At 41.3% G+C, this 16,070-nt stretch overlaps 2 protein-coding genes across 4 annotated transcripts; both read right to left on the reverse strand.

Annotated features, from left to right (window-relative positions):
• Nucleotides 1-1,190: 1,190 nt before the first annotated feature.
• Nucleotides 1,191-4,253, reverse strand: LOC115357462 (Krueppel-like factor 16). Of its 2 annotated transcripts, none has more exons than XM_030048913.1 (2): nucleotides 3,653-4,253; nucleotides 1,191-2,388 (listed from the first exon to the last, which is right to left on the reverse strand). In XM_030048913.1, exons 1-2 carry the CDS (start codon nucleotides 4,039-4,041, stop codon nucleotides 2,169-2,171), a joined length of 609 nt encoding a protein of 202 aa, XP_029904773.1. In that variant the 5' UTR covers nucleotides 4,042-4,253; the 3' UTR covers nucleotides 1,191-2,168. The 2 variants fall into 2 exon arrangements, with proteins under 2 accessions (XP_029904773.1, XP_029904771.1); XM_030048911.1 differs by having other exon boundaries at nucleotides 1,191-2,389; nucleotides 3,609-4,242.
• Nucleotides 4,254-5,253: 1,000 nt separating this feature from the next.
• On the reverse strand, nucleotides 5,254-15,169 carry abhd17ab (abhydrolase domain containing 17A, depalmitoylase b). 2 transcript variants are annotated; one of them, XM_030050566.1, is made up of 5 exons: nucleotides 14,344-15,169; nucleotides 13,628-13,998; nucleotides 11,905-12,099; nucleotides 11,000-11,179; nucleotides 5,254-7,886 (listed from the first exon to the last, which is right to left on the reverse strand). In XM_030050566.1, exons 2-5 carry the CDS (start codon nucleotides 13,990-13,992, stop codon nucleotides 7,661-7,663), a joined length of 966 nt encoding a protein of 321 aa, XP_029906426.1. In that variant the 5' UTR covers nucleotides 13,993-13,998; nucleotides 14,344-15,169; the 3' UTR covers nucleotides 5,254-7,660. The 2 variants fall into 2 exon arrangements, with proteins under 2 accessions (XP_029906426.1, XP_029906427.1); XM_030050567.1 differs by lacking the exon at nucleotides 14,344-15,169 and adding an exon at nucleotides 14,219-14,263.
• Nucleotides 15,170-16,070: the final 901 nt, after the last annotated feature.

Consider the following 16,070-nt stretch of genomic DNA (forward strand, 5'->3'; position numbering starts at 1 on the left):
TAGTTCAACGACATTTCCGTTTTCTGCTGTGGTACGTCTGTACGATGACTTTCCATTGAAATATGAACATCTATCTGGGTTCTATGGGCTCTGATTAGAAAAAAAAAATCCAACTTTGTAAAGAGAGACTGATTAATCGGCCGACCAATTAATCAAGCCAGAATCTGGCATTGTGAGGTACCCGGCACTGACACTACCCATATCTGTGCTCATGAGGCCGATAAACAAAAAACCTCTGTAGACAGCCTGTCAGTGTAGCTGCTGTGGAACAATGTTAGGACTTCCCCTAATCTGCTGATAAATACTGTTTAAGTGCAGTAAATTTTTATTTATTTTTCATTCATAGGTTTTTTTCCAGTTTAGTTTTTTGATTACCAGTGGACCTTTATCTAGTTGATATATTCTTTAAAATAAGTGCACTGCAGATAGAGTGCAGCATTGTGCCACATCATTCAAGTTCAGCAATTTGTCTCATTAGTTATTAAATTGTTGTATCTTATTAGATATCAAGAAAAAAATATATGAAAAATATGATATCGGCATTATATATTGACCATTGGCCACCCTGATCTTGAAATGTTGGCCTTGGCCATTGAAAGTCATATCAGCCAACCGCTACTCCCTTGACACTCATGACCACACCGCAAAAACAAAAAATTTCCATCTTATGTTATTCAGTCTCATGCAGTGTTTACATGTGTAAATATGTTGAAACAAGGGAGATCGGCCAGCTAGCACCAAGAAAATTCTGGAAACAAGTTGATTAGCATTGAACCAAGAGGGATTATCTCATCCCACTGGCAGATTCTTTTCAGTTGTTTTAAGAAAACCAAGATTTTAACACTGAATATAAGATCACATGACTTGCTGAAAGTTTCTGCAGTGCGGCTGCATGGACTGGATGCAGGATGCAGGATCCTCTGCATCAGTCTTCTTGCCCTTGCTCTTTAATAGACTACATGCTCGGTCCTGTTACGATTGACAATGTCGCTAAAAGGACTCGAGGTTGTTCTGGACAGAGCCCAAGTCATTTTGCTGAGTGGAGGACATTTCTGCTGACTTGAATGCAGCACTCATGACCTTCCTTTCCTGAAACTATGTTCACCGCGCTGGTCAAACCATTTCCCCTGAATTCAAAGACAAACTTGCATTTTTAAGACATGACTTTATGTCAAATGCTGAGCCACACATAACAGGCATTATAAATTTATTCAAGACAATTGGTTTTCACAGAGAAAACAACAGAAATGTTGCCAATTAGCAAGTGAAATTCTGCCTATCCATAATAAGTATATGAAATTCACTGAGTTTGTCATTAGCAGCCACAGTTAAACCAAATTTAGAAAAAAGGGAAAAATTGACAGAGTGCAATTTTGTCAGCTGTTTGACAATTACAAGGTCTTAATAAATAGGTTTTCATATTTTGTTAAATAAAACAGATGCCATACACTCTAAATCCTGTAGTGTAAGATATTATTCAAGCACCACATTCTACACAGCAGCAGATTTAATAAATCCATTGTATCAAAACTCATCAGGCATACAGAAGCAATAATAACAATGTACCCTGATCATTATTATTGATGGCATAGAGCCACAGTAGCAACACAGTGAGGTGTCCAGTTGTTGAGGATATAGTTTCTGTAAACAAGTAGCTGGTGTATGATGCTCCTTCTGTAAGACAAAGTCCTTTCCTCTTCAGATTTACTGCCATCACAAACTCTACAGCTAAGACTTTTTCCAAACTTCACTGCACTTCATTGGGTACCACTTCACAATAAGACGACCCTTATCAAGTGTTTATGAGTGGTTTATAATTAAGTTATTAAGTAGGTTTTTAACACTTCATAAATCATTAATAAACAAGTTATAACAGTTTTCAGACATGGGTGCAGGCTCACTATTTGGCAAGATCAATCTATTCTGTTAAATCTCAGATCTTGCTAGTTGCTTGGCTTACTTTACTTGATCTTGCCAAATAGTGAGCCAATATCGATGTATGAAAACTCTGTCATAACTTGTTTAGATTGTTTATCAACGATTTATTAAGTCTAATTCATAACCTAAGAAACCAGTATAATCCATATCATCCATTTATAAACCCTTCATAAAGGTAATCTTATTGTAAAGTGGTACCCTTCACTGGGAGTCTGTCGAGGTGAAACCCTTCAGTGAGGCCCGTCCCCCTTGCGGTTCACCATGCTGGGCTGGAAGCCTGGGTGGCGGCGAGCGTGTTTCAACAAGTGGTCACTCCGCATGAAGCGTTTCTCACACAGGGGGCAAATAAAGCGCTTCTCTCCTGTGTGAGTGCGGGTGTGGCGGGCCAGTTCATCAGAGCGAGCAAACCTCTTCTCACAGCTGGGCCAGGTGCAGGGGAAGGGCCTCTCACCTGGGGGACAAAAAAATAATAATAATAAAAATAAAAAAAATAAAAACAACAACAACAGATCAGAGGATAATTTCTGTTTCTTGTCAGGACAGAATCAGATTTTTAGTCTAATGATTGGTTCTCTGATATCTGCGATAGAGAGATGAGGTTTCAGGAATACTGTGATTGCTGAGCCTAAACAAGTGTCAGGCATACAGGCAACCAAAATATATTTCCACTCTTCTACTACAACTTCACTTTTTTTAGACTAAAGAGAGTGTTGATTTTACATTATTTGTCCAAATCTTATGTAACTGCAGGTGTAAACAGTGCTCCCTATAACTCCCATATATTTATAGAGCCACATTCTCATAATTCTGGCCATTAAATGCAGTTGTCATCTTCCATCCATGTGGGAAAAATAAAATCAAAATGTTTCATTTCAGCACTATTAAACATTATGAATGTTCATTCTGAGGCTGTGCTGACAGGAACAAAAGAAGCCAGTAAACTGAAGCATCCATCCGTAACAACACAAACAAGTTGTGCTATTTCCTGGAGTAATTAACATCTCTGTGGCTTTGTAGCTTTTTGTTGTTGCCCTGTGGGTCTGCAGACACACTTACAGGATGTGTTTGGGCTCTATATTTTCCCATTACAAAGATAATTTATTGTCTTTTCTGCATAAGAACAGCTTATTTCTCTTCCCATGTGTGAGCTGCTTATAAAGAAAGTTGGATATAAACATGCGTGTTGACAGTTTTGTTAGTCAAATAGGCAGACTTTATGACTTCCTCATTTACAGTAGACCTCATTGGTGCTGTAGCCTTACCTGTTAACTGGCTACGAATAACAGACAGATTTTGGCAAACAGATTTTGGGGGGCATATACAGATAGCTATTTGGGAATAAAAAAATTATATATATATATATATATATATATATATATATATATTTATATTTATATATATATTTATATATATATAAACTTCCAGTAACACTATTTTGGTTGAATTTTTACACGAGGAATAACAAAAGTTGCTCATCATTTGATTACTGCAATATGTACTCTTTGGGGGGACTGACCAACATAATGCTGCTCTAAACATAGTTGTGATGAGCAAATATCGGCCGGTTATATCGATCGGCCAGCCGATATATGGGTCGGGCAGGCCACAGATCAGCTTGTCCCTATCCCATCCACCCTCTCCCTCTCTCACACACTTGCCACCCTCACTACCTGTGTGCGTCCTCAGATGCGCCTTCAGGTGAGAGGATTTCCCATACGTCCTGTTACAGTCTCTGTATGTGCAGCAGTGTCTTTTGACAGCTGCTGAGCTCTGGCGCTCTGTGTCGGCAGGCTGGCCCGGCGCCGAGCAGGTGGCGTCGGACAGGGTGGGATAAGAACTTTCCCAAAACGACCTGCCGTCTGCGCCTCCTGAGTTCATACAGCTACTGCTGCTACTGCTGCTGCTGCTGCCGGACACCGATCCAAACACCCCCTCTTTCAGCATGTCCAAAACCTGCCTGTCCTCCACCGAGGCGTGGGGGTGGCTCTGTGAGGCCCCTGCTAGATTAGGAATCCCGGCTGCAGGACAATGAAACACGGGTCCTGTGGAAATAGACACCAAACACTCTGCGGCGAAGTAGTCCGTGTGCGCAAATGTTGCCATCCCGAATGGAAAGAAGTAGGGCTAAAACTACTTTACGCGATGGATATACCTTGCGTAAAAACAACCCAAACGTTGGCTTTGAGGACTAGAAAACGTTTACATGCAAGTCTTGTCTCATCTCAAGCCTCGTGTCGTGCTCGGGTCACTGCTCCGTGGAAACAGGTGAAATAAATTCACGCCCCCGGTGGACGCAGTGACGACATCCAACCAGGGAGCAGCCCGACGTTACTGCAAGTCAGCACGTTGCTTCCTTTCCCATCATGTTTCAGTCATCCTCTACCGTGTGGGTTACAGGCACCAGAAAGGCCTCGACTATTAATGACTTACATTTGCTCTGCCAAGTGATATACTGCCCATATGTTCACTTTATCCATTTACTTCTGATGAAGGTGCGGCATACAGGTCCCACCACTATTATAGTTGTCAGAAAAAAATGAGTTAATCTTTGTGGTCTATTGTTGCCAAGACCTAGTTTACACTCAGGGCTCTGACACAGGCCAGTGTGTATTTCTGTTTCAGATGGTGTGTATGTGTGTGTATGGTGGTTGTGTTTGGCACAGTAGGTCAGGCTGCACTAACTTGTGCCTTATGCAGGAAGGGGCGAGGCGGGTGGGGGGGGGTGTTATTACATCTAACTTAATCCGTAAGAGCATCTGAGTGGGACACCAGACTGTTTATGTAGTCCATTGACAAAGAGATGGGATGTGTGTGTTTGCATGCGAGTGAGTGTGTGTTCAGGGGGAGGGTGAGCAGAAGCTTAAGATCCATCTGTCAGTGTTTCCCTACAACTCTACATGGTGGCAGACAGCGAGGGGAGGCTGGGACAGACTAAGGGCCTTGTACTGGCATAATTAAAACAGATCATTTCAACGTGTCTTGGCACAGATAATAACCAGGTCCATCTGCTGCCCTCTCACCCCAACTCCACAGAAAAAAAAAGCCAATCAAAGACTCATTCAAGTCCTTGGGCACACATCAGCCAATTAACGGCCCGAGCCTTTGTCACGGTCACCCGCTCGCCATTAGGATCTACCTAACCCAGCCCTGTCAGGCCAGGCCATTCACTAAAGCAGATCTGTATTCACCGGGTGCCAGAGCTGTGTTGAGTGGAAAATCGGGGACTGAATGGGACCCACTTAACCTCGACTGCTTGTGAGCTGGCAGTTGTTTTGCAGAAAGCACAAATAAAGATAATGAGATGGAGAAAAGAGCTTTAAAAAGAGGGAGAGAACCATATTTATTATCAATGTGTGATTATGTCTTAATTACCTTCTATTCTCTCTATAAATTCTTGGAAAAAGACAAAATCTTTGATACTAAAAATAAGTAGATAATAAACAACAGATAACAAGATATGCCACGCAACACGCAAAAAAAAGGTTACCCCAAACCTGACCACAAAATAAAACCCAGAGAGAGCCATACATTTCAAAAAGACATTTTTTAAACAAAAGCTTTTCATGTGTCTGCTGTCACAGTTGTTTGTTTTCCAACTCAAGTTATTCTCAGCATTCCTCAACACACTGCTTTGCTGTATTGCTTATATTCCCTCACAAATGAGCATCGCAATAGGGGGTAAACACAATCAAGTGTGAGTTTAGTCCCTTTGAGAAAAAAAAGCCCACAAACAAGTTTATTTATGCTATTCAAACTCTTCCTGTAAATGTGAAAGCAGACATGATAGAGTAAAATATTTGCCTAATTGGTCTCAAAATGAATTTTGGGAGCAATCTGACAAATTTAATGTTGTGTTCAAATATATAGTGGAAAGACATCAGACCAACCGGCTAGATAAATAAAAGTCAGTCAAAGATCTTAAATTCAAACATTTTTTTGTCTTTGGTTCTCAAGATATCAATATAAACAGCAGGTGCACTGGGTAAAACACTAAAAAAATTGTTAGACTTTGGTTCATATATACAAAGTAAGTCTGAAAATCCCAACTCTTCAGTCTCAATCTTCCCGCTCATCATGTCTGGTTGGTAGAGCAGTGTTTTTTTCATCAACTGGTAACTAGGAATAGTCAGAGAGGCTGGGTAATATTGTCATGGTGGTTAGCCAAAAACTACGGAGTTTGTCTCAATGTGCAACAAATAGAAATGACTTGGGATTTATCTCATTTGCCTGCTCATAATAAGACAAATATTGCAGCCCAGTGGCATAGCTTTGTATCAGTCCATTTTGTGTACTGATCACAATATTGGTACAGAAAATGTAGCCTGTAACTACAGCAGAACAGGACAAATTATACTGATTAAAGTGATATTTCCCCAAATGATCGGAGCCAAAATAGCAGTAAATCACAAGTGCAATACAACATGATCGAGCTAGAGTTTTCAACTGTCACAAATTAGACGGCAGCTATAAAGATACTCCACGATACATCACTCTGTTACTCACCGCTGTGCAGCAAAATCAACACTGAACCTGATTTCAAAGTGTTACAAAGAAGCTAGCGATAAAAACAAGTACAAATACTTCATAATTGTGAAGGACTTCTTGCTCTGATCGCTTTTTAGATTCAAATGAAGCCTGATCATCATCCGGCAGTTCTTGGTCAATGCAGCAAACTATGCATAGACATGGACAAATATTACAAGCAGTTGTTTTAAAGACTGTAAACCAGAACGTGAGAGACAGAACAGACTCGGGACAGAGAAAATTCTGCAATCACACCCAGCCTGTGTGCTGTCAATCACAACTCAGTTTTACCTGACAGTAGGGCACGTAGCTGTGGCTGAATAACGTTATCATTTGGGATGATAAATGACAAAATGCCACGCATCATCCACCCGTCCAATTTCAAATGCCAAAATATCAGTGCCTCCTAACAGCTCATTACTGCGCTCTCTGATGGAGCCGTTAAAACTCATTTTCTGTAAACAAATAAAAGAGGGAACAATAGTGCAGTATTGGAACAAAACATCTGCTCATATGTTAGACTGTCGCAGGGTGGGGATGAATTCCAATCAGGTGAAACTATGTTCCATCGTCACAATGAGAAAATTTAGTCTCAGTTACTTGTCAAAAGCCTGACTATGTGAGGAGGTATCTGAAAAAGAATCAGTAAAGAAGTATCTGAAGTGAAGATTTTTTTAATCACTTCGGAAATTGAGAGAATTGCCCTGAAAAGTGGAATGGAAATAAGCAAGAGGACCTCTTGATGGGCAGGTTTAAAGATAAAGGGACATAAAAACAGGCTAGAGGTAGAAAACCTAGGCCTGGATAATGTAGCGATCTTGCACAGTACTCCCACTGCTGAGAGACACAAGGATTGCCGTGTCTGTGTCAGCCATGAGCTACTGTTGTGACACATATGAAGAACACAAACAAAACAAAACAAAACAAAAGAAAAAAAAACAGAAACAGTGTTATATGTCACTAAAATGAAGGAGGAGTAGGTCCATTCCTTTTTTGAGTTTTATTAACTTGTGTCATTGCCATTCCAACTCCAAAACAGGGATGCTGCTACGATGCTGGGACGACCAAAGACAATACCGAAACTTAAGTGGAACAGGAGAGGAACCGGTGGTGTCATTCCCATCTTAGACGGAGAGAGGTGTATCGTGACGTAGGCCAGGAGAGATGATAATGATTAATTAGTGGTGAGGTGTGATGGTCAGGCATGTTGTGCTGCCAGCTCCTGTCCTATGAAGCGGCGCAGGCGCTCCAGATACTGGCTGTACAGTTCGATGTCATTGTGTCCCGCTCCTTCCACCCACAAAGGCTCCACGGCCTTGGGGCAGCGCTCGAACAGGGCCAGGCCGTGGGAGAAGTCAATCACCTCGTCCTCTGTCCCGTGGATGATCAGCACTGGAGATGTGATTTTGGACACCTTTTCAATGCTGGGAGGGAAAGATGGGGCATAAAGGAAGAAAACAGGTCAGAGCGTAGTGATAGTAAACCAGCTATACTTTACTTATCCAAACTATTCTGTGAAGCCGCGGCGTTCAGGAGGTTTTTAGGAGGGCCAGCTACTCAAAGGTCTTTCCCTGTCAAGGTCCAAGCCATCATATCTCACTTTTCTTGAGATTTGTCAGCTTATATGGATGTAGTATAGAGGGTATATAACTATGAAATATAATAAAGTGCAATTCAAAAATAAATAGGCCTACCTTTCCTAGTTATAATCACATTAGACATTGTAAAAGTAAGAAAAAATAAGCAGGCCTCCTTACAAATAAAAGTATCAAAATTAGTTTCCAGCAAAAATAAAAATCAAAATCAAAATACTGTTCACTTCAGTCTTCATGTTAACAAGACTGGGTGTTTTCCTGGGCATTTATCGGTAATCTACCAGGAACATCAAGTGCCTGTGGCAAAACTGTGGTAACATTAGGCAAAACAAAAACAGAACAGTTTTACTGGATGAAAAACAAAAAGATTATTTTGAACAAATGCAAATCTATCTTTAACACATCTTTGCAATTTTTCTTTTTCTCCAACATTTTCTTCTCTCTCTCACTGAAAACAAGTACAATCGCTTTGACTGGCAGAGATTGTTGAGTGATTAAAATATCCAGCTACTAATGGTCATTAGTGATTAGGATACTACAAATAGCATCCTAATTAATCCTCACTAATGATAGCATCACTATTGATTGTACCACAGGACTGGAGAAAACATGGAGATACAGTAGCTGCACCAAACACAACACTATAAAAGGTTTGCTAACTGTTTTGTGGCCCAGGCGAAACCATTACTGGGTCTGGACCTGGACAAAGTCCAATAATTGGTGATTCCTGCAATAAAGTGTCATGTGAAGTGTCAGTGTAATGTGAAATGCTAATTTAGAAGTTAATAGAGCACAAAGAGATGACTTCATATTGTGTCCCTAATCTGACCAGGAGTCAAAAAAAAACATCAAAGCATTAATTCTATAATGATTTTGAAAGAAGAAAAGTAGGCAAAACTAAGATGGATATGTTTGGGACTTTTACTTTATAAATGATTAAAATGGTGAATCGAAAATTGTAAATGACTCAATGTTTGATCCAGGTCAGTCTCAATGAGAGCAAAAATCTTCCTTATTCAGAGAGAGAGAGAGAGAACAGAGGAGGTAAGAGATGTTTAACAGTGGTAAAATCTTAAAACAAGCAGCAAGATATCAAAGCAGCGACATCTTGATAACTGTATCTTCTAGGTCGCCTTTCAACGGCTTTGAAAGCACAGGGCAAAGATCACCACAGTCTTCCACCTCCTCACAAGCTTTGGCGACAGTAAACAAAAGTGAGTACTGGAAGTTCTTGGAAGGAGATGCCCATTTAAAAACAACAACAAACAAACTGACACTTGTTCTGAGAAAAATACTGGTGACATTTAAGTTTAGTGCACCACTGATAATCCTTAAAATGGTGAGTCATTCCAAGTCTCTTGCAAGTACGCTGAATATAGACTGATTTACAGATAAACAGAAAATGACTGCTGCCATGCAGAGAGGGGGAAACAAGAGAGAGAGAGAGAGACAGAGAGCCACGGAGACATAGGGAAAGCCAGCTGGATAGAAGGCTAGTGCGCCCACTCCGAGCAGAGCAGGAGAACACTGGAGGCTTTCTCACAGCTCACTACACACAGTGAGGCATTCCCTCGTCCCTACCAACTCCTCTCCTCACCCACTGGTACTGTCTGGGACCAGACTCCGTGTTTAGGCTGGCATCAGCTGCCACACACTTTGCCAAAGTGTGCTACTGAGACTAAAGCAACAAGAAGTACAAGAGCGACGGTCCTTCACTAATGATAGTATCAGTCTTTATTGTACCGCCAGTGGATTATTTTGGAGCCAGGATTTAAAGACACAAACAACAGCAACACATTACAGAGGACACCTCAGTTACAATTATACACATAAATATATGCTATCAAATCTTAGGCAGGGGGTTGTAATTGTATGTAAATACTACATACACAAGTTTGCCAAGTATGAGATGAGATGAGATGAGATGAGATATACCTTATTGTCCCACAAGGGGAAATTTGTCTTGGGCAAAAGTGCACTTTTTCCACATCAACATTTAAAAACACAGACAGACAACACACAATAGCAGCATTTGTACAAACATTATAGGTAGACAGACAACCCAGTACCTCACTAAAGTACTAAAAAAATACACCCATCTACCTGTAAAACTTTGTGTTAGGAATAATAATGATCTGACTATCACATTTTGACAATATTTAATCTTTCTGATAGAGTCAAATTTCAAATAACACAAATTTGCCCTGAAGCTGCCTTAATTAAACAATAATAGGAAGACTTCCTAAAGAAAGTCTGGTGAATGTTGGTGTGACTTAATGACAGCAATTATATCTGACATTATCACAAGTGAATGGAGAAAATCAAGTCTGTACAGATGGTGACACATGTATGATTTACATGTGCTTCTGTGCAGCTGAAAATGATGCCATAAGCTGACTAAAGAAAGGCAGAAACTTCAACTACAGCACATAAAAGTCATCACATTGAACAGGAGTTAGAGTGAATTTGTTTGTCTTGGACAAGAAATACTTTCACAATTGCAAGTTGCAATTATCCTCTTCTGTTGGAATGTCTGCAATTACGTAGAAATGCAAACAGGCAGCCAGTGTGTGTAATATACTGTGTTAGTGTGCGTATCATGTATACATGACACCCTAATTTGAGGATTTTATGAGAGAAAAAAGAGAGAGGGAGGGAGAGAACACCTCATTTATGAAGATTTCTTTTGCACAAGTTTGGGTATTATGGCCAAATCCAACTCACAGTTGTCAAACATTAGATTGACTACAATCCAATTTTTGGGCCATCTATCAAAAGCTAAATCAAAGCTGAATGAGTCCATGAATTTAGTCCATGAATTTGTCTTAAGAATGAAATCTGGGAGAGTGTCAGACATCTTTATACATGAGGAAGAGAGAGGGGCTGGTTGTGAGACAGCGTGGCTGAGAAAAAGAATTTATAATCACAAAACAGACACTCACTTGGGGAAGGCATCAAAGCAATAGGTTTTCTTCGTGTCGGGGAACGCCACTCTCATGCCAGAGGTAAGCGGGGAGTGAAGCACCACAGCAGCACACTCATACCGTGACGCCAGGTCTACAGTGGGTACTGTGCCAATGCTCTGTCCATACAGGATAATGTTCTCTGGACTAATGCCATACCTGGTTAAAACAAGCAACAGCATTAGCAAAGACAAAGAGACAAACTTATTTGCTAAACCAAAGTAGTTCTCTGTAGTATGCTAAGTATCGTACTGACAAAAACATGAAGCAGCACAATGTAACAATACTTATTTCTTTTGATAAAAGAGTCAGCTTCAGTCTGTTGCTTCGGTTGCAAACAGTTTCCATTTAATCTCTGGAGAAAAACAGTTAGCGGTGATGTCTTCACAAATAGATTCATCTTGTGGGGGAGGATATTGAGAACATCCATCAGACACAAAAAACATTTACAGCAGATATGCTGTAATTGCAGAGGGAAGAATGACAGCTACGTACTAAACTAAACTAAAATTCACCTTCAACAAACCCAGTTAATGCTCTGTAGTGTCATGTCTTCCCAAGGGCAACAGCTGCAATGAGGCAGCTCCGCTTTTGAACTAATGAGACACTTTATCACACCACAAAGTCCTTGAGAGACATTTACCCCCTGCCTCCCTTCTCTCCATCCATGCATCTCACTCTTTCTTTCCCACAGCATCTGTCTCCGCTCTGCTGCACTCTATCCTTCCCACATCTATCCCAGCCACCTTTCTTTGCCCCTTCTTAAGATCTTTTCTCTACTTCGCTCCCCGCTCTGCCACCAGTGCCACAGTCACAACACTTTATGACTGTATCATAAATGATCCCTTAAATAGCAAACAAGGGCCAGGATTATCACAGCGTACCGTGTTCGCAGGGCGTGCCAAGCAGCATCAATGTCTGCGTAGAGGTTCTTCTCAGACGGCTTACCACTGCTAACGCCGTAGCCTGAGTAATCGTAGGAGAAGATGTTGCAGTTGATGCGACTCCCGAGGCCGATGTAGAAGCTGCTCATCTGGCCAAGGTCGACTGCGTTACCATGCGAAAAAAGCACTGTAAATCTGAGATGGGAGACAGGCGGAGGAGAGGGGTTAAAGAGATACATACACAAATTCAAAGATTTCAATCTCTGATGACTACTTAAGTTACACAGTTGGTAATACAGCACACAGCCTTTTAATTTATGTATCTGGATGCTTATTATCTTTAACCTTAATCACTGCCACATTTTAGATCATGTACACTACTAAGATGTAGCTTTTCATTTGGTTATAGGCGTCATTCGTCACAGTAATATGTATGTTTGGTCTGCTAATAGACATACATGTGCCCACAAAATATTTTAGCTATGTGCCTGACAATTTTTGATGCAGGGTGACTAGACAGGATCACTTTAGAAACACGGAACATATTTTCTTGAGAATTTGCCATATGATCTGAGGAGATGCCATATGATGCGTATGAATGCTGAAAATCCTGTTTTGATTTGAAGTGAAGCCTAATGATAAGGCGTCACAGATGTGATTAGGGGCAACTTGTGTTTATAAAGTGCGTTTATCTTCAGTTAAAAACCGAGGGTGAACAGAAGTGAATTCAAGACATTTACTCCATCCATTAGTCAGATGTGGCAACTATCACAGCACTGAATCTAATTGTAAGCAACCAGTTGTCAAGACAGATACGGTTTACTTCCCTAAAAGCGTGCCAAGTTTTACGAAGATGGTGCCATGTTGAATGACTCTTAGTTCTAGACATCCTGAGTAGCAGGGTATCCATGATAAACCCTCGGTATTATAGCCTTGCCATTTATTTATGAATGCATGTTCTCTGCAGAGCAATCTGATACTTTTTCTACACAGAGATTGTTTGAGTTTCTGCCTCTGTGGTTTTGTTTATGAACCCATTAGGCCAAGGTTTTGCTCTGGGGCTTTCAACTCAAGAGTGTGGCATATCAGGTCTGGTTTGAAGTCATTCTTGTGTAATACAATATAGACATGAATACAAGACAGACAGACTGTAACACAAGCCTGTCCATTTCTTTTTAATTGATTTGGTAAATTAATCAGCAGCAGTGCAGTGCAGTGGGATAAAGACCAAACTGACTCTAAATTATTTTGCCTCTTTGTAGATAAAATAAAGCTTAATCTTAGGCCAAATTAGATGATTACCAGTCATAACATGTCTACCAATTCCTGCAAAACTAAGAGGCACAAACATAAAGGAAAAAAAACACTCTTGAAAGACAGAATGAGAGTGTGTTTTGTAAAAGGAAAGAGATCCTCAAAACAGATGACAATGATACATGAAAAAGCAGGAAGAGAACAACTTTGAGACAGCTGATTCAACAGGGAGACATGTCCAGGAAGTAGACCTGGCAACTGAGCAGAAAATAGACAGGCACAACACAGAGAAGACGAGAGAGTAGGGTGTGGGGAAGTTTTGAGGAAATGTGACACACTAACATAAGGGAGAAATAGAAAAAAGTAAGCATGCTGTATTAGAAAATGCACTGAACAATCAGTTTATTAGTATATGTCAAAAAAATCCAAAATCAGCCTAAGAAACAGGCAAACCTTCCAAATGACCCACCTGGCGTTAGGGGCACAGCGAATGTACATGCAACCGATTCTGTTCCCTCGACTGGAGCGAGTCAGGAACACCTCGGTGGTGTCCAGCTCTCTCTGCGAGTACTGAAACTCTGCTCGCTCCGTCAGGTGGAGCTTCCACCTCCCCTCCACAGTTGCAGTCCCTCCACTACCCGCAACCGCCGCACCACTCCGCGCACGCAGGCCCGATGTCCCTGTTGCCCCCGGCGCAGTGGGGCCTGCCTCTAGCTCTGGCAAGAGAGCATATGTGGGCTCAGGGGGCAGGAAGGCGAGCTTGGCTGCGATTCGGCTGGGACAGGGAGGGCAGCAGAACAGGCAGCAGAGCTCACTGAGAGAGAGGCCATTCATCCTTCACTGTGGAGGAAGAGGACAAGAGGATCACTGTGCTGATGATTCCACATCGATCCCAGTGTTAAAGCCATGCCATTCTCATGACAATGTGATGAACAGGCATGCTGTGTCTCACTGTGGAAAAGTCCAAACTAAAGGACATGAAGTTTGGAATTTAGATATAAAATCATGAATGACTGCCCACTGCATGCTGGGATAGGTCCCAGTCCCCTGTTACTCTTACCAGAAACAAGCAGGTATGGAAAACAGATGTTTGTATGGATGGAAGTTGTTACTCAGACAAAAAGCGCATTAGCAACGTAGCATCCCTGAAGGCATCAGTGCAGATGAAAACAACAGTAGACCAACCTGTTGAGTTGAAGAGCTTATTCCGGGGAGAAAAACAGGTCACTTTAAAAATAAAACAGAACAAAAACACCTCTTTTACTTCAAACAGCTAGCCACATAAAAAGCCAGGATGCTGTCAGTTAGCACAAATGCCCTGTCAGCAAAAAAAAAGAAGGAAAAAAAAAAAAAGGGAAAGCAAAAGTAGGCTAAAGTGAAGCCCGCTGGCTGTCAGCGAAGTGTTATTTATAAAGTGCGTGGATTGTTTTCTGTGCTGTTGCTGAAGTCCATCTCAAATCCATTTTGCCACTTCAGTAAACCAGTTCAGACATGATTTCAGGTTCCTCCAAATTCCTTCCTGGAGAGATGTAGATCTGTCCCTTCCTCGGCCGTGTTGACAGGGACTAGTCGCTGCCCTCTGCGAGCCTGAAACCAACCAAAACAAACTCCGAGGACTTCTCAGCTGCACTTAAATAAACTCAACAGTGTAGCCAACATTGGGAATGACTGACAAAATAAGAGTAACGTTAGTATTAGAGTTATATTTTGACCAGAGAGGTAGTTGTGTCTGCGTTGACGAGCTAACGTTACAGCAACATTAACTCCACAGGCTTAAGCTAGCAAAAACACTGAAACACGGTTGCTCAATAAAAACAAAGGCGACTGGCGGACGCCGACACACGACAGAATCAAGAAACAGTCTCAAAAACGTGGTTTTGACTCGCTGGATCCATACTGCACTGCACTGAGGTTCCCGTGGACTTTGTGGATAGGGACTGTCATTTAAATTAATCCATTTACGTGCGGTATTTTCCCCCGTCTCCCGTTTCACCGCATCCGGAAGTGACAGTTGACAGGATGTGACGTAAGGAGTTTCCACAGGACAATTAAGGGAAACTTATTATCGCAGTGACAACTATGGGTGACAGTGTTGCACAAGATAACACGCGTGAACTTCATTGTTACTTCACAAATTTGAGGATCAACTGCAGGTTTTCTGTGACACATGAATCACCGGCTTCACTTTGTTTTGCAAGCTTTATCAGGCTTGGAGTGAGCCAGTTAATTGTCAAAGTGTGTATCATCACTGTCAGTGTAGATAGGCTACTTGAGTAAAACTGTGATAAACAGTTTATCATAAGGGAAAACATGACCTCAACACACACACATACAAGCAGCAGCTGTGGAGAGAAGAAATTTCCTGCAGAGAGCTGCTCAGGAAAGGACATTGCTGGCTCAGGAACCACCTTGAGGCTACCTATTACCCAGAAAATGCAAATGTCAGCCAGTAAAGCCAGTCTGTTCATGGTCAGGAGCCCGGTAGAAATAGGTCAGCATGCTTCAGGTGTAATCTAATTATTGCTTCTTGTTTGGGAAAATGAAATACACTAATGCAGCGGATGATGTGGCTGATCCTAAACAGAAAATTAGAATATAAGGAGGTGTTAAAACAGCAGCTTAAATTATTCAGAACTCCATCGTTGACTTGAAAATACTTACATGCATACATGTTTGTAGTTCAGTTTGCCACAATTTTTTTTACACCATCATCCCAAGTGTTTATTTATCTACTACCCGGTGGAGTTAACATACAGATGTAAGCATGTGCCTTTTCCACTGACTGGTGCAAATGCACTGACTAATGCTGGTGCTTTTGTGCGAGCAATTGTCAGTAAAGAATACCCATGCAGTTTTTTGTCAGGCAGGATAATGAATCATCATGACTCTCACACCCATTAGTGATAAAAGGA

Source organism: Myripristis murdjan, chromosome 4, assembly GCF_902150065.1.
Source record: "Myripristis murdjan chromosome 4, fMyrMur1.1, whole genome shotgun sequence".
Lineage (NCBI taxonomy): Eukaryota > Metazoa > Chordata > Actinopteri > Holocentriformes > Holocentridae > Myripristis > Myripristis murdjan.